This window comes from Carcharodon carcharias, chromosome 12 (assembly GCF_017639515.1).
Source record: "Carcharodon carcharias isolate sCarCar2 chromosome 12, sCarCar2.pri, whole genome shotgun sequence".
Taxonomy (NCBI): Eukaryota; Metazoa; Chordata; class Chondrichthyes; order Lamniformes; family Lamnidae; genus Carcharodon; species Carcharodon carcharias.
Window position 1 is genome coordinate 87549703 of NC_054478.1, and position 22310 is coordinate 87572012.

The following is a 22310-nucleotide window of genomic DNA, read 5'->3' on the forward strand; positions in this document are numbered from 1 at the left end:
ATACTGTACTATCTAGCTATAGGTGTTAACATGACAAAACTATATAAACTTGTAGAGCACAGAGACCAGCCATTTGAACCAACAGGTTTATGCTCCATGTGCACCTCTTCCCACCTTCCTTAATCTCATCCTATTAGCACATCCCATTCCTTTCCCCTTCATATATCTACCTTGTTTCCCCTTAAATGTATCTATGCTAGTCTCATAAATACCATGGAGTAGTAAGTTCCACATTCCCAATGTTCTCTAAGTAAAGCCATTTTCCCTGAATTTCTTACTGGATTTATTAATGACTATCTTATATTTATCGCCCTTGTTTTGGGTTCTCCCACAAGTGGAAACATCTTCTATACTTCTACCACATCAAACCCCTTCATAATTTTAAAGACCTCTTTCAAGGCACCTTTGCGCCTTCTCCTTTTGAGGGAAGAGCCCCAGCCTGTTCAGACTTTCCTGATAGGTTTACCCTCTCAGTTTTGGTTCTATGCAAGCTTAACATTAATTTCTCTTCTTTAGAATTCTGTTGTCTCAAAGTGAACCTCAATTTCTTGTTGCACTTTTGGTGGCTTTGTTAATTGAAGGGTTAAAGCTAAACAATGAAATTGTGTCAATTCATCATATTAACACTATGAACACCAGCTGTCACATTTCAGATATATATGAAGTTTCTAGCAAAAATAACCATAAAACTGATCTTTGAATTTAGAAAGCTGAGGACTGCAAAGTAATATTCATGAAATACGTTGAATAAAACGGCATTTAGTTTTTCATAAATCTCTGGATAGCATTTGAAGAAATATTTTCCTTTTTTATGCTTGCAGTCAAAATGCCCCTATGATATTCAAAAGACCAAAACCGTTAAACATGAGATTCCTAACAAAATTTATAGCTTCCACAAAGGTTTACACTATATACTGTAAAACCAATGAGCTTATGAATACAGAGCAGGCAAGGTCGACTGGATGAAGATAAGACCATAAATGATCAAGGTGAAGGATGAATTTGCTTTACAAAAGATGAAGAAAACATGATATTAAAAGCTCATAATGATTAATTAAACTTATATTTTTATTATAGACTATAGCGAGCACAACATTTTCAGTAATCAAATTATTTTCTGAAAAGCCAGAGTAAAAAGGCATCACCAACCATTGGCACACTTAAGCAAATGCTATTTTGCATAAAGGCAAACAAGAATGGCCTCTACTGGTACAAAACCTACAAAACCAGCCTCCAACCTTTTACCATGTCAACTGGTACCGTTTATATGTAGACTACAAAAATGAATTGTTCTCAAATGTAATGTCAACTCAGGATTCAAATCATGGTTAGGAACAATACAAGTCTCACTGCTCAGAGTATTTATTGAACATTTCAATTTGATATGACCTTTCAATTTCTAGCTGATCACCATTATTCACTATTCTACATGATTTTGAATTGTCTGGATAAACAGGATATTTACCATATTCATTTGCATTTCTGAGATCAGTTTTAATATTTACTAAGTTTTCAACTTTACTGGTTTGTTTGTTTTATAATTTCAATTAAACAAAATCATACTTTTGAGAAATTGCTCTGATTTTTACAGGAATAATGAGACACAGCTTTGGTTTTCCTGACAATATGTCAAATGCAAATCTGTTCACTGAAGGAAATGTGGCTGAGATAATCACAAAGTATTTCAGTTGTCTGGCTCAAATTACGAATTGTTTTTCAGTAACCTTTTCGTAAAATAGAGCAAATCATTTATAGAATTCACAAGGAATTCAGTATTAGCTTATACTTTGATTTATTGTACCAGTGTTGGCTGCATAAATTCTCAAAACCACAAATATTTAAGTAACAGTAATGACTGCACAGCTAGATATGCAGTCGCCTGAATCGCAAGGCTTTCAGACATGTTTGACTACCTTGGTGTGCAGAATTCTGTCTGCATTGTGTAGGCTAATAAAAAATTCCACTCCCAAAAGCTGCTGCTACTTTCTCCTCTTAATAAATAGGTTCCCACTTAATAAATAGCATTTCATTGACTAACTGCTGCTATTCCTTAACACCATGTCTACCGCTTTTGCCTGAATTCTTAACAACTCATGATCCTTGTTAGGTGAGCATATTAAGGGATATGGAGCAAAGGCAGATAAATAGAACTGAGGTGCCGATCAATTATGATCTAATTGAATGACAGAACAGACTCAAGGGGCAGAATTTTCAAGCCCGCCAAGGTTAGCAAGGCGGACAGGGCCTGAAAATACCAGCCCAGGCCAACCTGCTGGTTTCGAAGCACCATTTTGGTCAAGGTAGGTTTGAGACAGGCAGTCAATTAGGCTCACTAAGAGACTTTCTAAGGGCTGAAAGGGAGGCAAACTAGGATTTTCTAGTTGGCCTCCAGTTTTCTGACTATCTGGAGGCGGGCACCAGCAGCAGGTTTGGGAAGAGTGATGAAGGCATGCAGCACTCCACACAAGCCTACAAGCCCTCCCTGGCTCTAGCTTTGAGAGGTTTCCTGCCACCCTTAATTGACAGGGAACCTTTTGCCATGCCAGTTACAGGGATGCCCCTGTCAAAATCCCAAAGACTGGCTGTTTCCTGTTTCGCCTCGGGGGTGAGGACCGGGCCGGGGGGCGGGTTTTCAAACCATGGAAACCGTCGCAGCTCCTGTTTCCCCTCCCAAAGTTAAAATTCAGCCCCACTCCTGTTCCTCATATTCCATCCTAATTTCTTACATGGTGCTCTCAATGGCAGAATGTTAAGAGGGGGATAACTGGGACATTTCTGCTGCAGACTTTACAAATTGAGCTGACTTTCATCTCAGTGAAGATGCTATCCCTGAAGGTCATGCTTCCAGTAAACCGACTCTTGCTATGCCAGCACAACAGATTAATGCTCCTCAATTTTGTTCTTTTGCAGACAGAGCCCTTAAAATCTAGGTCCCTAGACACCTCAACCAAGACCAACTTACTTACAGAGGCACATACTTGCATTGGAAATAAGGTTCACTAGGCTGATTCCTGGGATGAGGGGTTTGTCTTTGGAAGGAAGGTTGAGCCGGTTGGGTCTATACCCGTTAGAGTTTAGAAGAATGAGAGGTAACCTTATTGAAACATATGAATTTCTGAGGGGGCTTGGTAGGGTAGGTGCTGAGAGGATGTTTCCACTTGTAGGGGTATCTACAACTAGGGGGCACAATTTAAAAGCTCCATTTGAGATGGAGATGAGGAGGAATTTCTTATCTCAGAAGGTGGTTAGTTTTTAGAATTATCACAAAGCAGTGCAGGCTGGGTAGTTGACTGTATTGATGGCTGAGCACTACAAGAGAGTCGAAGGTTTTGGGAGCAGGCAGGAATTGAATGTATTGATGGCTGAGCTCTACAAGGGACTCAAGGGTTTTGGGGGCAGGCAGGAAAGTGGAGTTAAGGCCATAATCAGATCAGCCATGATCTTATTGAACAAAGGCTCAATATTCTATCGTGCTCCTATTTCTTATGCTCTTATGAACAGCTTGACCTCCCCTTCCACTTCCAGGTGCTCAATGCTCATTAATTGTCAGTGCTTCGACCTGTGAAAACTCTATTGATTCACTAACTGCTTCCTCCTAAGTGTGTGTTGCTGGGTTTGTGCTGAAATACACAAGATGCCATGAAAAAGTTGGTGAGGATGGGGAGGAATTAATGCCTGATCACCACTCAGAAGTGTTCTTCTTCCTTAAGCCTAACCCTATAAACACAAAAACCTCTTTAAATGTGTGCACAATCACACAGTTCACTGAAGTATTATTGGCTCAGTCAATGCTCATTGAAATACTTGGATATGAAACAAGCTATGATTTTGCCTACCCTACCTTGACACTTCATTTCCCACTTCTCCATCTCCCCTAACCTCCCTTGTGTGACAACCAATGAGCTCCAACATTTTATCCCTGTGTGCACTCAAACTTCATAAATTTCCAGTTTCCTATGGTGTAGTTTGGGGAAGATGAAATCCTTTGAGGAGGGACAAGGTATTAACTCCTGTCCCTTCCTCACCAACATTACCACGACATCTTGCCTGCTTCAGCACAAACCCAGGAATACGCATTTGCAGTTGCATTTCCTTCTTTTGCAAAAAGGGAACCGTTCTGAAAGAACAGTCAGAGGCTGTGTTCCATATTGGTACCAATGACAAGGTAGAAAGAGGGATCAGCTCCTGTAGAAAGATTTTAAGGACCTAAAAAAGGAACTGATAAGCAGGATCTCAAAGCTGGTACAATCCAGATTGCTCTCCATGCCATGGGGTGAGTACAGAAATAGGAAGATAGTGTGGATCAATGTGTGGATGGTGCAAGTGCAGGGAGGGCATCAGATTCCTGGGACACTGGGACAAGTGGGTCCTCTAAAGGCTGGATAGTTTGCATCTCAACAAGGCTGAGACCTACATCAACACAGGGAGGTTTGTTAGTGCAACTGGGGAGGGTTTAAACTGGCCTGTCAGGGGGTTGGGAACCTGAGTGCAGATTCAGAAGGGAGTAGCATATCTGGAAATGGAAGGCAGAAAATTAATAAGCTAATGTGGAAAGCACGGGGAACAAAAGCTTGAAAACATACAACAAAGGAGTTTGGCACTGCTTTATGAATATACTTCAACCCAAGGAATCCAATGAATAGGGCAGATGAGCTAAGCGCACAGACAGATACTTGGGATTATGAAGTTGTGGTTATTACCGAAACTTGGCTTTAAAAAGGTCAAAAATTACAGCTCAATATTTCTTGTTTCAGGGTTTTTCTGACAAGATAGAGAAGGGGTTAAAAAGGGTAGGGATAGTAATATTGCTTAAATGGTTAGAGCTGTGAGAAGAGATGCTTCGTTGGAATGACCATCAAATGGGGCCAAATGGATTGAAGTGAAGAACTAAAAAGGGGCAATCACTGCTGGGAGTGCACTATAGACCCTCAGACAGTCAGAGTTAGGAGAAGGAATGTCCAGGCAAATTGCTAAGAAGTGAAAAAAAAGCACAGAACAGTACTATAGGTCGAGTATCCTTTATGTGAAACCCTTTGGGCCGATTGCGTTTTGGCATTCAGATATTTTCAGTTTTCTGATATGATATCACTACCGTATATACGGGAGGCCTGGGCCCACTTACATTACAATATTAAGCCTACGCTAGCAATAGTCTGCAAATACTAGGTTGTTTCTCCGTTTGTCAATATCTATAAACAGTACAGCCAAACAACTACACTTCCCACGCTAAAGGTCGGGGCCGGTTGGCAAGGTTCATGTCAGCTTGGGTCACAGACTTCCCACGCAAAAGGACAGTGAGGATCTTGTTTGCTCACGTTAGGGTCTTTTCAAAAAAAATGTTTGGTCTTTGGATGTACGGATAAAGGATGTTTGACTATTGTAGAGAATTTCAACTGCCCTAATATTAATTGGGATAGAATCAGTGTAAAAGATATAGAGGCCACAGCATTCATAAAATATATTCAGCAGAATTTTTTTATCCTGTACATAGCAAACCAAACATGAGAAGGGCACTGAGCAATGTTTTAGAGAATGAAGCAGGGCAGGTAGAAGGGACATCAGTGGGACCACATCTTAGTGCTCGTAATCATAATTCAGGAAGATTTAGGCATAGACCAGGAGTAAAAGTTTTACATTAGCTTTTACCAAGCTATGATATGATTTAGCAAAAGTGGACTGAAAACAACTACTTGAATGTTAAACAGTGTCAGAGCAGTGGCAGGCATTCAAAGGGAAGATAGAGAGAATTCAGAACAAATATATGCTTACAAAGAAAAAGGGACAGATTCCCCTTTGGATGTCAAAAGACACAAGAGGTGTCAGATACAGTGAGTTCAAAACTGCAGAAAGTCTAGAGTAGTATAGAAAGTGCAGGGGGGATATTATCAAGGAAATTAGGAAAGCAAAGAGAGGGCACAAACGATCTGGACGAAGATAGTCAGGCTGCAAGATTCACTGGCTTAGCCACCATCTCAGGCTTCCCAAGAGTACAGGGTGCAATAGACTGCACCCATGTGGCTATATGGGCTCCATGGTAGTAGCCCCTATGTCTATAAACTGCAAGGGCTACCATTCCATCAATGTACAACTGGTGTGTGATCAATAGAAGCACATACTGCACATTTATGCAAGGTGCCCTAGGAGCTGCCATGACTCCTACATCCTGAGTCACTCCCAGGTGCCTGAGATTTTCGAGGGGCTATTACGTCTGCAGGAATGGCTGCTTGGGGATAAGGGGTACCCACTGAAACACTGGCTGATAACACTGGTGCATTGCTCTCCTCGTTCTACAAGTTCCACAGTTCCTTAATAGACCAAATCATAGGGCTCCTGAAGGTGCACTTCAGGTACTTGGACCACTCAGGTGGCTCACTACAATACACTCCTGATAGGGTTTCTCACATCCCGTGTTGCACCTTTCACAATCTGGCAATGCAAAGAGGTGACCCCCCCTGCCAGAGGATGACCTGGAGGAGGATGACAGCTCTTCGGATGATGAAGATCCAGAGGCCCAGGAACTTCAGAAGGCTGCTAAAGCTCAGTATGAGCATGAACACACTGTGGAGGAAGGAAGACATGAGAGATGTGCCTGTGATACTCTAATTGCTGACAGGTTCCAAGAAGAATAAAGTTAAGTGAGGGCATATGGCCACATCTCTTCTAGCCCTCAATACTTTCATCTCAGCAGATGTCCAACCATCTGGAGTAAGAACGAGTCCTGCATTCACACTTACATGTGCTGACCTCATTAACTGCCAGACCATGATCTTTGCTTTGGTCCATGGGGTCCTGTGAGTGAGCTCACCCTGGGAACTGAGAGCCCATTTAGGAACAAGAGCGATGCGAGAGAAGACTTGAAACCTTCGCTGCCAATTAACGAGGCAAACACTGCTGCGACTGAGATGTGGGCATGCCTTGGGAACTCCTTCTCCCATGCATGTCTTTTCTTTTGTCATTACCACTGAGGGGACACAAATGTCACTAGAATATTAATGCGGGTGAGCTGCCCTCACTCAGTGATGTTCCTTGAGGAAGAAGGGCTAGAAACGCTTATATCACAGACTTCAAATAAAGATTTAAACACATCTCCTTGACATCACACAAGGGTACGTAGACTAGTTCAACTGAGGAATGTGAATCTCACAGTGGGACACTATCGCTGACTGGGAGGATGGCTAAACCTCGAAATCTAAAGAACAAAATCAGAACACCTTCAGTTGACCAAAACAGTCACATAACCATCAAATGTATTCACAAAAGTGCAATTTCTTTACATGTATAGCACACCTGTGATCAACAAGTAACATCATTTTTTTTTAAACTTTCCTAACTCTACCACTACACCAGGGTGCAGCCCCGACATCTGCAGCAGAGGTGGAGGCAGCTGCTGACTGCTACGTCCTGATGTCTGTGATGACCTTGACAGACGTCCTCTGGTGGCCTGAGTCCTGGAGGGCCCTGGCCTGAAAAGGGTCACCTGCTCAGGGGCAGACGTGCCCTTGATGGCCTGAGAAGCTGGAGCTGATGAGGGCACAGGCAAAGAGGGTTGTGAGCAGCTTGGAGTGTCCTGAGAGGTGGCCCCAGGGGTTTCCGGCTGACACTCATCCTCCCTGTTGGTGCCCGAGGGCCCTGCCCTGACTCCTGCAGGTGACGGTGCACCTGGAGGGAGGTCAAGGTGCCTCATCCCCATGTCACTTGCATCTGGATGGTGCCCACCAGGGTTTGTGGCCATGGAGTGCAGGACTGAGTGTAAATCCAGCAAGACCTGCTGGATCAAGGTCTTCATGGTGGTCGCCAGCTTTCCCATGGTGACCGCGAGGCGCTATCGGAGCCACGACATCGGACAGAACACGGATGGGCTCCTCCACCATTCGCTTTAGTCTGCTGAGTGACTGTCCAATCACTGTCTGATGATTCGCCACCTGTCGCTGCATCTCGAGCATTGAGTTTGCGGCTGCTTCCAGAGTCTCATCACCTGACTCAGACTGAGCAGGTGGCTGGTCTCCAGCAGCCTTCCGAGTTCCAGAGACCTGGGCTGTCCCTGCCTCCGACTGCTGCAGGGACGTGTCAGTGAGGTGTTCTCCAGAAAGTGAGGCCGAGCCCAATCTACATCTGTGCCCCACTGAGCTGTGTGCCTTTGAGCTGGTAGCGAGTGTGTGTGAGTGCCATGATGATTCATCCAGAGCTTCCTCTTCAGACATGGTCTGGGAGCTCGGACTGGTGCTCAACTGGCTTGTAGGCCTCGATCTGCTGGTCCTTAGAAAATAGAAAGTAGAGTTTCAGTTAATGAGTATGAGCTTGATAAGACTGCACGTGACTCACTGTGATTGTCAGGATTTGATGACGTGATGGAGCCGAGATCCATACTAGGTTGCTGGGAGAGGCTGATCTCCCCTTCCCCACAGAAACGATCCCTGCCCTCCCCAGCCAGCTCGGCTACAGCCCCCTCAAACCCAGTGAGGGCGATGATGTCGGCCGTCCCTCCCCCACTCTGTGCTCTCTCACGCCTGTATGAAGAAGAAAGAAAGGCATGTGATGAGGAGTGGATCTGAGGTTGGGTGAGATCATGTCCCCTGTGTGTGGTGAGCCCTCCTCAGAAAGACCAGAGGATGGAGTGTGAGCAACATGATAGATGGGATGGTGGTGATGTGAAACTCTCAGTGAGAGAACAAGTGTTGATATGTGTCCCCTGCTAATGGTTGTATGAGATCACTGAAGAGAGCCGCCATTTGAGTGCATGATGCCGTGATGAGAGCTTGATATTGGAGGGTGTTGAAGGATGACTTAACCTGGCTGAGCAGATGAGATTACTCATCCCCTTCCTGCACTGGATGGCATTTTGGGCACGGTTGCCAGCCACACTGACCTGCTCTGTGATGGTCTCCCAGGCTGAAAAGCTGAGGCTGCTCTGCTTCCTACAGCCATTCCTGGGGTCCAGGACTTGGCTGTGCATCAAGACGTGGAGGGTGAAACCAGATGCTGCCTTCTTCCTGAGGCTCTCAGCCTTCTTCTTCCGGCTGCAAGACATCTCTGCATGTGTCACAAGACAGGTGGACTAAAGAGAGTGAGATTATGTGTTGGACTGGCCTTTAAATATGGTGCCTGGACCTTCGACCCCGCCAGCTGACAGCGGCTGGACGAATTAGCTCCTGACCCACCAGGTGATTTGGTCCGCTACTTGCCTGTGTAAAATTAATGACCCTCCAAGAGCGGAATTGGGCGCGAGTTCCCACCACTCCGGCCAGCGCGGTGGGCGCTGCCGAAACTGCTCCCCCATCACACTTAGTCTCATAAATGGAAAATTCCACCCATAGTATATAAGAGCAGTGAAGTTACACTAGAACTGTATAAAACACAAGTTAGACTACAGCTAGAGTACCGTGCAATGTTTTGGTCACAACATTACAGGAAGGTTGTGATTGCACTGGAGAGCGTGCAGAAGAGTTTACATAGATGTTGCCAGGACTGGAAAATTTTAGCCCTGAGGAAAGGCTGGATAGACTATAATTTCTTTGGAACAGAGAAGACTGAGGGAAGATTTAATTGAGGTGTATAAAATTATGAGGGACCTAGATACAGTGGTTAAGAAGGACCTTTTCCCCGTAGCAGATAGGTCAATAATTAGGGGGAATAAAATTTAAATAAGGAACAGAGGTGAACTGAGGAGTAATGTTTCACCCAGTGGCTGGGGGGGCGGTGGTGTGTGTCTGGAATTCATTGCCTGAAAAGGTGGTAGAGGCAGAAATCCTCATCACATGTAAAAAGTACTTGCATATGCGCTTGAATTGCCATAACCAACAGGCTACGGATCAAGAACTGGAAAGTGTGATTAGACCAGATAGCTCTTTTTCGACCAACACAGATATATTGGGCCAAATGGTCTCTCTGTGCCATAAATATTTGTGATCCTTTGATGAATCGCTTCACGCTTCTCTGTGTTAAACTGCACCTGTCCCCTGACTACCCATTTCACTAATAGATACCATTATTCCCAAAATGAAAGAGTATTTTAAATTCTGGCCTGGTCAATACTACTGAAATATATGGTTGGAACTTGTTGAAAATTTGCACCATAATAATAGTACATTCATGGTGTAATGCTAAAACTCCAGGCAATTATGGTATGATTGATATTTGCAATTACTTACACCACACCATAACCTGCGATGATTTTTGAGCCACTCAATCATTACCACACTGAAGGTGCTCAGCCCTCATTGAAATCAATGGCAATCGTGAATCTGTTACATTTAAGCCATTCTTCTGCCACTGCCACCTAGACTGAAAAGTATTGGCATTGGAGGCCTAGATTTACAGAGTTGTATTTGAAGATCAAAATGTTTAATTCCTCAACGGGTCTTTGGTGAGCCCTGCACAGGTATCAGGCAAACGCTTGCCTATTGATCCAAATTATTGTGTAATGAACATTATTGAGGAACAATCAAAGCAATCCGGATCTCTCACTTAAATATTGCAAAGCTGCCAACTTTTGAATCAATCTAATCCTTTGTGCAATTTATTCCTCTCTTCTTACTCGATGAATCCAAGGAAAATCTTCAACACAATTATTTTTACATGAACAGCCCTTAAAATCCTATATTAAATAAATTGATTTGTTATAAACACAATGCACAAAGATACCCGAATTTAAAAGCCTGTATTAATAAATTGTTTACATTAATCAGCAATTAAGATATAAGTTCAAGCAATATCCTTTGAAAATAAGAAAAATAGCAACATTAATATAATAGTTTCTGAATATTGGGTGGCCTGATGCACCATTTACAGTCACTACTTTCAACAAAATTGTTGATCTATATCAGGAGCGCTAACATTTTTGCGCTGCCCCATTAAAGCATCTGTCCTATGTGGAGCTTCTGCCTTTAAAGGGTTTTAAGCACATGTAGTCCGGATTATTTGATACCTTTCCAACAATGCTAATTTTGATGCCTTTTGCAGTTATGTGAAGCCTGACTGGACCAGCACAATTCTTTGCTTTTCCTACTGCCCATGGGAGCACTTCAGTTCTGAATGCTAATAACAGTGAAATTTTTGAAAGTGTGGGACTGATTTTAAAGCTAATCTCTCTCTCTCTCCTCTACAAATATATATATATACACGGACATACACACACAAACTTCCAAAGACTCACGAAACTCAAAGTAAATTTGAACAACACCAATAATCTCACAACCGAGGAAGTACTGAATGCAAAATCTTTTAAAATTTGCATTCAGTACTTTTAAAAACAATTTTTAGAAGCAAGTAGCTCTTGGAAAGTATGTGCAGATACGGAAGACTTGTGCAGGCTGTACTTCTGCTGAAAGTTTGTGAAGAAGAAAGGCGGAATGAGAATGGCAAGGTAATGAATGGTAAGTCAAGTATGTTGAATGGGAAATGAGGAAGGAGTACTGGGGTAAGTTTCTCTTTTTGCAAGTACTAGGGTGCAAGAAGAGAATGCTGTTGGCCTTCGGTGTGAGGATACTAAAGGAAGAGGTTTGTGTGATTAAAATGGGAGAGAAGTGTTGCAGTGAGCTCCTGTAATTATATGTTTATGGATGCGATGGAGGCCAGCTCAGCCTTTTGCCAACTCAGGAAAAGAGTCTTTGAGGTCCAAGGGATCTCAAACCCATGACTCAGGTCATGGTTTACTGGGCAGCAAGGATCCCTGTGCTTACACAGGCTACAGAGACTAGGACAACTTATAGCAGGTGGCTTTGCAAGATCCTCTAAATCCAATGGCAAGAAAGGAGGTGTCCTCTCCCAAGCCAACTTGCCCAGCATTGAGGTGCTAATCACTCAAAACCAGCTCTGCTGGGCAGGACATGTAGTTCATATGCCTGACACAAGACTCCCAAAGCAATCCTTCTACTTGGAACTCGGTTGCGGCAGGAGGATCCCAGGAGGATAGTGGAAACACTTTAGGAATGTCCTCAAGCTCACCCCCAAAGAGGTCAAACATCCCTGTCAACTCATGGAAGTCCCTGGCTTGTGACTGACCAAAATGGAGAGGGCTTATCCAGGAAGGCATTGAACAGAGAGACTTTGTCAGGAATGTGCTTTAAACTGAAAAATCATGGCTCTCCTCTCGCTGTTATAAACTGTAAAAATCCCCGTTGTCCTCTCACTGTTTTAAACTGTAAAAATCCTGGCTCTCCGCTCACTGCTTTAAACTGAAAAATTGGCCAAACTGAGGCATTGGAGGGAGTGCGCAAATCTTCAAACAGCCTCCATCCAGCCAACCCTTCAAGCACCACCTGCCCTGCATGTAACAGCATCTGCAGATTACGCAATTGGATTTATAAGCCATCTCAAAATCTGTGGAACCGGAGTGGAAGCAAGTCATCCTCGACCCTGAGGGACTGCATAAGAAGAAGTGGGGGAGGAAATGGAGGGGAGGGAATTCTTGAGGGTAGTGGGGTAGGGGGTGAGAGGAATATTGTGAGATGTTACTAAGAAAGATGGAGAGAGGAACAGCCACACTCACCTTTATTGTTCTTTAAGCCAGTGAATCTCTTCCTTTTTGATCCCAAGTCCTGAATTAGATGCTGTAGGCATGGACCCTTTCAGTTATATCTATCTAATGTTGCTGGGTTGTCACCTGCAGGTGCTTGGCTAATGTACCTCCCCTCCTTGCCATGAGCTCCTCCACCAGATATCAAGGAATGCATCTCAACACCTGCAGGTGGGACTCTGACTTATTACTGCCTACAGAGTTCTGGCACAAAAGGAGGGAGTGCAGCCTTGCTTTAAGCAATTCATTCCAAATTTAAAGAGTCTTTGTGTAGCCCACCGGAAATTGTACAGCAAAATATGCAGGCTGCCCGTTTCTTATTTCCCACTACGAGTGGGAAACCCATCAATCATATTAAAATGAGGCACAGGCATTAATATTGCCTGGGCCACATGCGAATAACATCAAGGGGGCTTGTTGCTCATTCTGTCCACTCTCTGCCCCAAGTTAAAATCAGTTGCAATACTTTTATCCAGAGCAGTAGCTTAAACCTGAAAGATATGGAAGCACAATAGGAACAAAACTAGAAAAGAGATATGGATAGGAAGGTAAGTTTCTTGTGGAACTTTTATCCCAAAGCTAAACAGTACTGCCAACATAAGCTGTACATAAAATATACAGAAGGGCTTCCAACTCAACATCTATCAGCTCTAGTAGAAAACTTTGTCATGTTATAATTACAAGATATCTTTGTTTTACTCTAATATTGACTAAGTGATGCACATTATTTGAAAAACAGGTCAGGGGTTCAGTTGTGGAGGCCAAATGTCAATCTATGGACTATACCAATGCACATGTTACATCTGAATCTTTCCAGTACAATTCTTGATTTTTGCTGCCAAGAAATGGTTAGCCTAAACTAAAGTTCTGCATTCTAATTTCCACCCCACTTTTTTGTGCTTAAAGTGAGCAGTTTTTAGCTGGAAAATGAAAATTTTCCATTTCAGGTGCTTGGGGAATGAAAGTGATCTTTGATGGACGCACAAAATGCCGATAAGGTATCAGCAGCCCATTTTACACCCTGACTGTGTTTCTTTTCCATTCCACTTAGTGGAAATGAAAATCAGACAAACTGTACAACTAGCTACTAGTTTTGTTATCATCCATTTCGTGGAGTATAAAACAACTTAGGTTGCGTGAAGTACAGTCAGAGAAGCTCCACTGACTTTGTCCCAGCAATGTGCCTCACCTCTCAATCTCAAACAACCAACATCACTCTGTGATGGCACAGTTTTAAATTTACCACAGCAAGCATCCTAAACCTAGATGAATGACATTGATAATCAGTTTCTTCCTCTTAATTAAAAGGTGCTTAATACAGATTACATGGTAACTCAATCTTTTCGCATGAATTTCCCATTTTGCTGTGCTACACATTTTGTTAAATTCAATTAATTGACTAATTCAGTTAATGTAGCACAAAAGTAAACTTTAAATTAGCAGGAATAAGCTGAGGTATCAAACATCGGGAAGCTTTGTGCAGTAAACACTTGGCTATTAATAACTGGATTAAGATTGTGCAAATTAATTTCACATAGAATCCTTAGCACAGAGAGGACAACTTGAATATTGCTGAAAAGAGAGACATGTTGATGAAGCTTTTTGTCTTGCACTCATCAGGACAAACACAAGAATACCAAATTTCAAACGATCACAATAATTTACACTACAGGAGAAAAGGACGTCGATTTGTTAGCAAGTCGACTCTGATTGGCCGAGGTACTGCTATGGAGAAAGCAACGAGGAATTATAAGCTCCACAAGCTCCCAGGTAATTCAAAAAAGATGCAAAGCTTGAACATAATCCTTTTGTTAGCAGGGAATGAGTGCCTGTTTAGGAATGTATGTCACTTCCAGCAAACATCAATGAGCCGTATTATGAGCTCAACTGATTGGTTGTGAGTGAAGCTATTAGCGCACTCAGGATTGTTCAGCAAATGCTGCCAAATCATGGAATCACATCTAATGGTAGACATCCTGTTCAGTTCTTGCAAGCACGGGCTGGTTGAGTACGGTCAACCTTCATCACAGCATCACGGGCTAGCTTTCAACTATGGTCCTAGCTATGAAAGACAAATTTCTACCCTACTGTACCACCCAGTCCTGTCATCATGGGTTTTAAAGTTCACACACTGGAGTTTGTATATGAGTTTACACTGACTCGAACAAAATAAGGGGTGATTGCTACCTCTTTCATAAACAGAAGCGGTCATAATAACCTCTGTATCAGAAAACTATTACATATCAATAAACTTAGCATTTCAATTCAGTGCAGTAAACTGTGTATTAATCCCCCAACTATCCAAGAAATTAACTTTCACGATTTCAACGTCCAACAAATATGTGGATGTATGTGTGCCTGTTTGAAAAGATAAATCTACGATCGTAAGTGCAAATGAAATGTGTAGTTTGTGCTGACTAAAGGAAAATACACTGAAAAATGAGGAAGAAAGAAAGAAGTAAAGAAGCTCATAAAATTGAGGGGAAAAATTCATGGCACTCAAATCATAAAAAATGAGAAAAACGAAGTTCAAGTCAAAGGTCCTGAAATTAAAACTGGAGAAAAGCACATAGACACATAACTCTATCATTTTGTTCTGGGTGAAATTCATCACGGACAATAGCACATTTGAAGACTGTGGTACACTCCTTCCAGATTTCTTTCCCATTATGAAAAATCTCTTCACCTCACCTGAACACATACATTTAAACATGTTTTTGCATTCCCTTGAAATGTTTCAGAATTACAGGAATGCACAGTTTACTTGGGCCCATGATAAATAAAGAATTACCCTGAATCTAGAATAGTATTATAGGAAACGTGGACAAGGCAGAATGTTGGGTATTATGAATATGCAGCTGCTGCATTCCTCACTTGGCAGACATCCAATTTAATTTGCCTGGCAGAAGATAAGAGCTTTGTAGTTTCCAAATATATGATTTCTAAAGATACCAATGAATCCAGGTGGTGCCAATTTTTCAACATTTCTGAATGACCCTCACAAAATGTTCAGTTACATTACATCTCTAATAAATCCTGTATCAAATGAAAAGGTAGTAAATAATTTACTGAGTCTAATATTGTAGACATGCAACAATTCTTTTATACTTTACTTCACAGTTATAATCTTTAAATGAGGTAATTGATGATTTACAATACTCACTCTGAATCATTTAATCCAATCATCCCGATTATTTAAGGCCATAGGAACTCAGTAAAATGTTACTCAGTGGCAATGCAAATAATTCAGGTAAAAAGTTAAATCAGTTAATGTGGATAAAACGTGTTCTAACTGTGGAAATTTTCTTAGCAGCATATGTTGCATCATACTTACACATGGTATCAATTATATTATTTGCATCATAGGGTGTGGTGGGGTAACACTATCTGAAAGTGCCAGGATCTTTGTGTGTTTAGTGGAAATGGTTCCCAACAGCAATTCCATTTTTGATACTATGTTCCAGTTCAACAAGCACCCAGTGCCAGAAACCCTTCATAACTAACAGTGTATAAATAACTCACTCACTCACTTTTCCAGAACCACTCCAGCCTAGTCAGGGTCTTGGGGAGTTGGAGCCTATCCCGACAGGCAACGGGCAGTAGGCTGGGTACACCCAGGACGGGACACGTCAGCCCATCACAGGCCACACAGTCACACGCACACACACAGGCACACACACTAAAGGGCAATCTACCATAGCCAATCCACCGAACCAGCACATCTTTGGAGAGTGGGAAGAAACCAGAACTTCCGGAGGAAACCCACGCAGACACGGGGCGAACGTGCAATCTCCACACAGGCAGACACTTGATGTCAGGGTCAAGCCTGGGTCTCGGGTGCTGTGAGGTGGCAGCACTAACGTGCCGAAAAAAAAACAAAAAAACTGCGGATGCTGGAAATCCAAAACAAAAACAGAATTACCTGGAAAAACTCAGCAGGTCTGGCAGCATCGGCGGAGAAGAAAAGAGTTGACGTTTCGAGTCCTCATGACCCTTCGACAGAACTTGAGTTCGAGTCCAGGAAAGAGCTGAAATATAAGCTGGTTTAAGGTGTGTGTGTGGGGGGCGGAGAGATAGAGAGACAGAGAGGTGGAGGGGGTTGGTGTGGTTGTAGCGACAAACAAGCAGTGATAGAAGCAGATCATCAAAAGATGTCAACAACAATAGTACAATAGAACACATAGGTGTTAAAGTTAAAGTTGGTGATATTATCTAAACGAATGTGCTAATTAAGAATGGATGGTAGGGCACTCAAGGTATAGCTCTAGTGGGTTTTTTTTTATATAATGGAAATAGGTGGGAAAAGGAAAATCTTTATAATTTATTGGGAAAAAAAAAGAAGGGGGAAACAGAAAGGGGGTGGGGATGGGGGAGGGGACTCACGACCTAAAGTTGTTGAATTCAATATTCAGTCCGGAAGGCTGTAAAGTCCCTAGTCGGAAGATGAGGTGTTGTTCCTCCAGTTTGCGTTGGGCTTCACTGGAACAATGCAGCAAGCCAAGGACAGACATGTGGGCAAGAGAGCAGGGTGGAGTGTTAAAATGGCAAGCGACAGGGAGGTTTGGGTCATTCTTGCGGACAGACCGCAGGTGTTCTGCAAAGCGGTCGCCCAGTTTACGTTTGGTCTCTCCAATGTAGAGGAGACCACATTGGGAGCAACGAATGCAGTAGACTAAGTTGGGGGAAATGCAAGTGAAATGCTGCTTCACTTGAAAGGAGTGTTTGGGTCCTTGGATGGTGAGGAGAGAGGAAGTGAAGGGGCAGGTGTTGCATCTTTTGCGTGGGCAAGGGGTTGTGCCATAGGAGGGGGTTGAGGAGTAGGGGGTGATGGAGGAGTGGACCAGGGTGTCCCGGAGGGAGCGATCCCTACGGAATGCCGATAAGGGGGGTGAAGGGAAGATGTGTTTGGTAGTGGCATCATGCTGGAGTTGGCGGAAATGGCGGAGGATGATCCTTTGAATGCGGAGGCTGGTGGGGTGATAAGTGAGGACAAGGGGGACCCTATCATGTTTCTGGGAGGGAGGAGAAGGAGTGAGGGCGGATGCGCGGGAGATGGGCCGGACACGGTTGAGGGCCCTGTCAACGACCGTGGGTGGAAAACCTCGGTTAAGGAAGAAGGAGGACATGTCAGAGGAACTGTTTTTGAATGTAGCATCATCGGAACAGATGCGACGGAGGCGAAGGAACTGAGAGAACGGGATGGAGTCCTTACAGGAAGTGGGGTGTGAGGAGCTGTAGTCGAGATAGCTGTGGGTGTCGGTGGGTTTGTAATGGATATTGGTGGACAGTCTATCACCAGAGATTGAGACAGAGAGGTCAAGGAAGGGAAGGGAAGTGTCAGAGATGGACCACGTGAAAATGATGGCTAACGTGCCGCCCATTGTATAAATAACTTCCTTTGACAAATGTATCATTCCAATGACTGCACTGTAACCTTATCCTTACACTCCAATAAACAAAACTGAAAAATCCGTGAATTGCCTCATCTTGCATAGATCAATGTTAACTTTGCTCCAGTTATTTTTGTATGCTCGTCCATTCCAGTTACAGAATTCCAACATAAAAGAGCTAAAAGAGAATTTCTTCCATTAGCATTAGTTCAATGTTAATGTTACTGGAAAATTTAGTTTCTTGTTCTACAGAATAACAACAGAGCTTGTGGTATTAACAGTAAAATAATATGAAATCAAAAGCTGTTGCAAATTAAAAGTGATCAAAGCAGCGACTTTTGTCAAACTGAAACTGCTGCTATTGTGAGGCCTAATGAAAGTTTCCCATAATGTCATAGTAAGCCAAGTAACCAGCACTGAACCTTGCCAGTCAAGCAAGCTGTTTTTTTTAAAAATAATTCTAATGGGTCTCCCATGATGTTGTTCAAGGGAAATATGATGATATGGTTTATGCTTACACAAGAGGTGGTGAGAGACCATAAATTATGTAAATAATTGACTGTTTTTTTGGATTGGTTCCTGGGGAAATTGATCTATTAGATTAAGCAGATGGTGATGAATAGTTTTTGAACCAGTTTGAGCCAATCAGCAAGTGGATTATAGCTATATTGCTTTCAATGAATTCCTGGGAAATCCAGATGTGTGTGTGTGTATAGTTTGCATGTGTAATGTTATGATATACATACTGCAGATGTCAAAACTCTTCCCCATCTGGACCCTGTATATATATATATATTTTCACTTATCTGACAGGGCCTCTGGTGGGTTCTTTGTCAGACTATACTGAGCGAGAGGCTCAGGTTAACAGCTGCTCGTTGAGCAGTTAAAATAACAGTAAGACCCTGTTTTGCACATATTTGAGGCTTCTGCCTAAATCAGGTGGTCAGTTCAGCCACCTAAGAAAACGATGGTGTACAACAGCCTCAGTGAGGCGGGGTGCAGAGCGCAGTAAATGTGACAATTGGATTTTAACTCATTTTGCCCTGTTTCTCCTTGCCAGAGGGAGATAAAGTTCCCTCTTTTAAATTATTTTATTAAGTTAAGTGCATACCTCTATGCTCAAAAAAATTAAAGTAATAATTTATTGGAAGTATAGTTCAACTGAGTGCATTAAAGACAATTGTTAATTAATAACCTTGTTGCGAAGGAGACTTGGGGAAAGAGTCATCACATTGATAGAATTTTATAATTTGAGAGTGATTTTGTTGAGTCTAAAATTAGGCTCTTTGTATGAATAAAGCAAACTACTAGGTATGAGGGACAAGTTGGCTCATGTACATTAGAAAACTGGATAAAATATAGGACTCTAGATAAACAGCAGCTACCATTTAAAAATGTAATGAGTCACTTGGAAGTACAAAACTTATGTATTGCTGACAAAAATAGACATGTTGAAACATTTTGTCTTGCACTCATCAGGATAGATGCAAGAATGCCAAATTTCAGAGGGAGTAGCAAGTTATACTACATGACATAGGGTGCTGCTTGGTTGGTGAGTCAACTTTGATTGTTTGAGGCGTTGCCATGGATAATACACCAAAATTTTTATTTCATTCAAAAAAGGCAAATGGCCTGGACATGTTCCTTTTGTCAGCAGAGGACAGGTCTCTGCATATGAATGTATGTAGCTTCTAGCAATCTTAAATTGGTTCTTAGTGTAATTCTTAGCACTATCGAGATTGTTCAGTAAGTGCTGACCAATCACATCTAATGTTAGACATTATGTTCTGAGCTTTGCAAGCACAGGCTGGCTGAATGTGTCATTACCCTGTCTATTGCAAACAGTTGAAGGGATGTGTTGTCGATACAATCCACCAGTCATTGGGGCATATAACTGGCATCACAATGACACTGAAATTAATATACCATATTATGCACAATGTGGTAGGCAGAATGTCTTCATGGCTGGACGACAGCATCTTGCTAGTGGAAAATACCACTCCTGTTGCCACTGTATAGCACCAGTGAGAAATGGCTAGCTTCACTGTTGCTCATATTTTTGAGGTACCTTCGTATGTCTCAGTAATGGTGACCATGAATCCATTGTCAATTGTTGTAAAAACCCATCTGGTTCACTAATGTCGTTTCGCGACACCTTCCTTACCTGGTTTGGCCTATATGTGACTTCAGACCCAAAGCAATGTGGTTGACTCTTAAACGCCCTCTGAAATGGCCTAGAAAGCCACTCAGTTGTATCAAACCACTACAAAGTCAAAAATAAATGAAACCGGAAGGACCACCGGGCATCGACTTAGCATCGGAAAGGACAATGGCACACCCAGCCCTATTGACACTGCAAAGTCCTCCTTACTAACAAATGGGAGCTTGTGCCAAAATTGGCAGAGCTATGCCATAGATTAATCAAGCAATAGCCTGACATAGTCATACTCACTGAATCATACTCTACAGACAGACAATGTCCCAGACACCACCATCACCATCCCTGGATGTGTCTTGTCCCATCGACAGGGCAAACCCATCAGAGATGGGTACACAGACGTATACAGTTGGGAGGGAGTTGCCCTGGGAGTCCTCAACTTTAACTCCAGGCCCCTTAAGTCTCATGGCATCAGATCAAACATGGACAAGGAAACCTTCTGCTGATTACCACCCACTGCACTACCCACCCACCACAGCTGGTGGATCAGTCCGACTCCATGTTGAACACCACTGGAGGAAGCACAGAGGGTGGTAACGGCACAGAATGTATTCTAGGTGGGGGACTTCAATGTCCATCACCAAGTGTGGCTCGGTAGCACCACTTCTGACCGAGCTGGCCAAGTCCTGAAGGATGAAGCTGCCAGGCAGGATTTGCACCAGGTGGTGAGGGAACCAACAAGAGGGAAAAATCTACCTGACCTTGTATCTCACCTGTCGCAGACATATCTGTTCACAGCACAGTCCTTGTGAAGACAAAGTCCTGTCTTCACATTAAGGATACCTTTCATTGATATTATGTGGCACTACCATTGTACTAAATAGGATAGATTTCAAACAGATCTTGCAACTCAAAACTGTGTATCCATCAGGCAGTGTGATCTATTCAACCACAATCTGTAATCTCATGGCTGGTATATTCCCCACTCAACCATTGCCGTCAAACAGAGGGATGAACCCTCGTTCAATGAAGAGTGCAGGTGGACATGCCAGGAGCTATACCGCTGTTCCTTTACTGTTGCTGCGTCAAAATCCTGGAATTCCCCCCTGAACAGCAGTGGTCCGAGCAGATGGTGCACCGCCACCTTCTCAAGGACAACCAGGGATAGGCAACAAATGTTGGCAAATGTTGGCCTAGCCAGCAACGCCTACATCCCACAAAAGAATAACAAAAATACTCCTGCAAAGTGCCTTGGGATGTTCCATTACATTAAGAATGCGATATAAGTTGTTGCTAAAGAGGCTTATAATATTGCCAAATAGAGAAGGGATGCCTGAGGATTGGGAGGATTTTAGAATTCAGCAAAGGGTGAACAAAAAATTGATAAAGAAAGAGAAAACAATCATGAGACATAAAAACAGACTGTAAACATGTCAAATGTTTGTCAAAAAAAGCAAGAGATTAGCAAAAGCAAACATTGGTCCCTTAGAGGTGGAGACAGAAGAAATTATAATGGGGAATAAAAAAATGGCAGAGAGATTAAGCAAATACTTTGTATCTGCCTTCATGGTAGAAGACACAAAAACTGCTCTGGAAATACTGGAACACTAAGCATCTAGTGAAAATGAGGAACTTAAAATAAATTAGCATTACTGAGGAAATAGTATGAGAGAAGTGAATGGGATCAAAAGCTGACAAATCCCCTACACCTGCTGGCCTACATCATTGAGTTTTAAAAGAGGTGCCTACAGAGATAGTGGATGCATTCGGTTTGAGCTTCCAGACATCCCTAGATTCCAAAATGTATCTGTAGATTAGAGAATGGAGGGAGAGTAAAACAAGGAACAATAGGCCAGTTTGCCTAATAGCAATATTGTGAAAATGCAAGAATCCATTGAAGACATGGTACAGATCAAGTATCCTTTATCCATAAATCTGAAAAGTGAACACATGCAAAAACTGCAATTTTTTTTGAACATCATCAACCTTTAGCGCGAGAAGTCTAGTTGTTTGCCTGCATTGTTTACCTTGTGATTTTTTTGGGACAAATCAAAAAAAAACTTATTACAGATACCCTGTATTTATTCAGTGACACATCTTACTTTTCTCGCCATTTTATTTACTTTAGGCTATAGCCGTCCTAAGCTTAGGCTATTGTAATGTACATTTATACGCAGTGTCTGAAAACAGAAATGATCTGAAATCGAAATGCAATCAACCCCGAGGGTTTCGGATAAAGGATACTCGA

At 42.6% G+C, this 22310-nt stretch overlaps 1 protein-coding gene across 4 annotated transcripts in view; it reads right to left on the reverse strand.

Moving 5' to 3' along the window:
- The window catches only part of znf385b (zinc finger protein 385B), a 297152-nt gene that overhangs the window by 195360 nt on the left and 79482 nt on the right, over positions 1-22310 (reverse strand). Inside the window, exon 1 of one of the 4 annotated variants that reach the window (XM_041201483.1) lies at positions 15678-15771. The exons of the other annotated variants lie outside the window; for them this stretch is intronic. Within the exon in view, the coding sequence (XP_041057417.1) occupies positions 15678-15687 (10 nt within the window). The 5' untranslated portion in view covers positions 15688-15771. Of the gene's footprint in view, positions 1-15677; positions 15772-22310 lie in introns of those variants that run through there. 4 annotated transcript variants of the gene reach the window in all.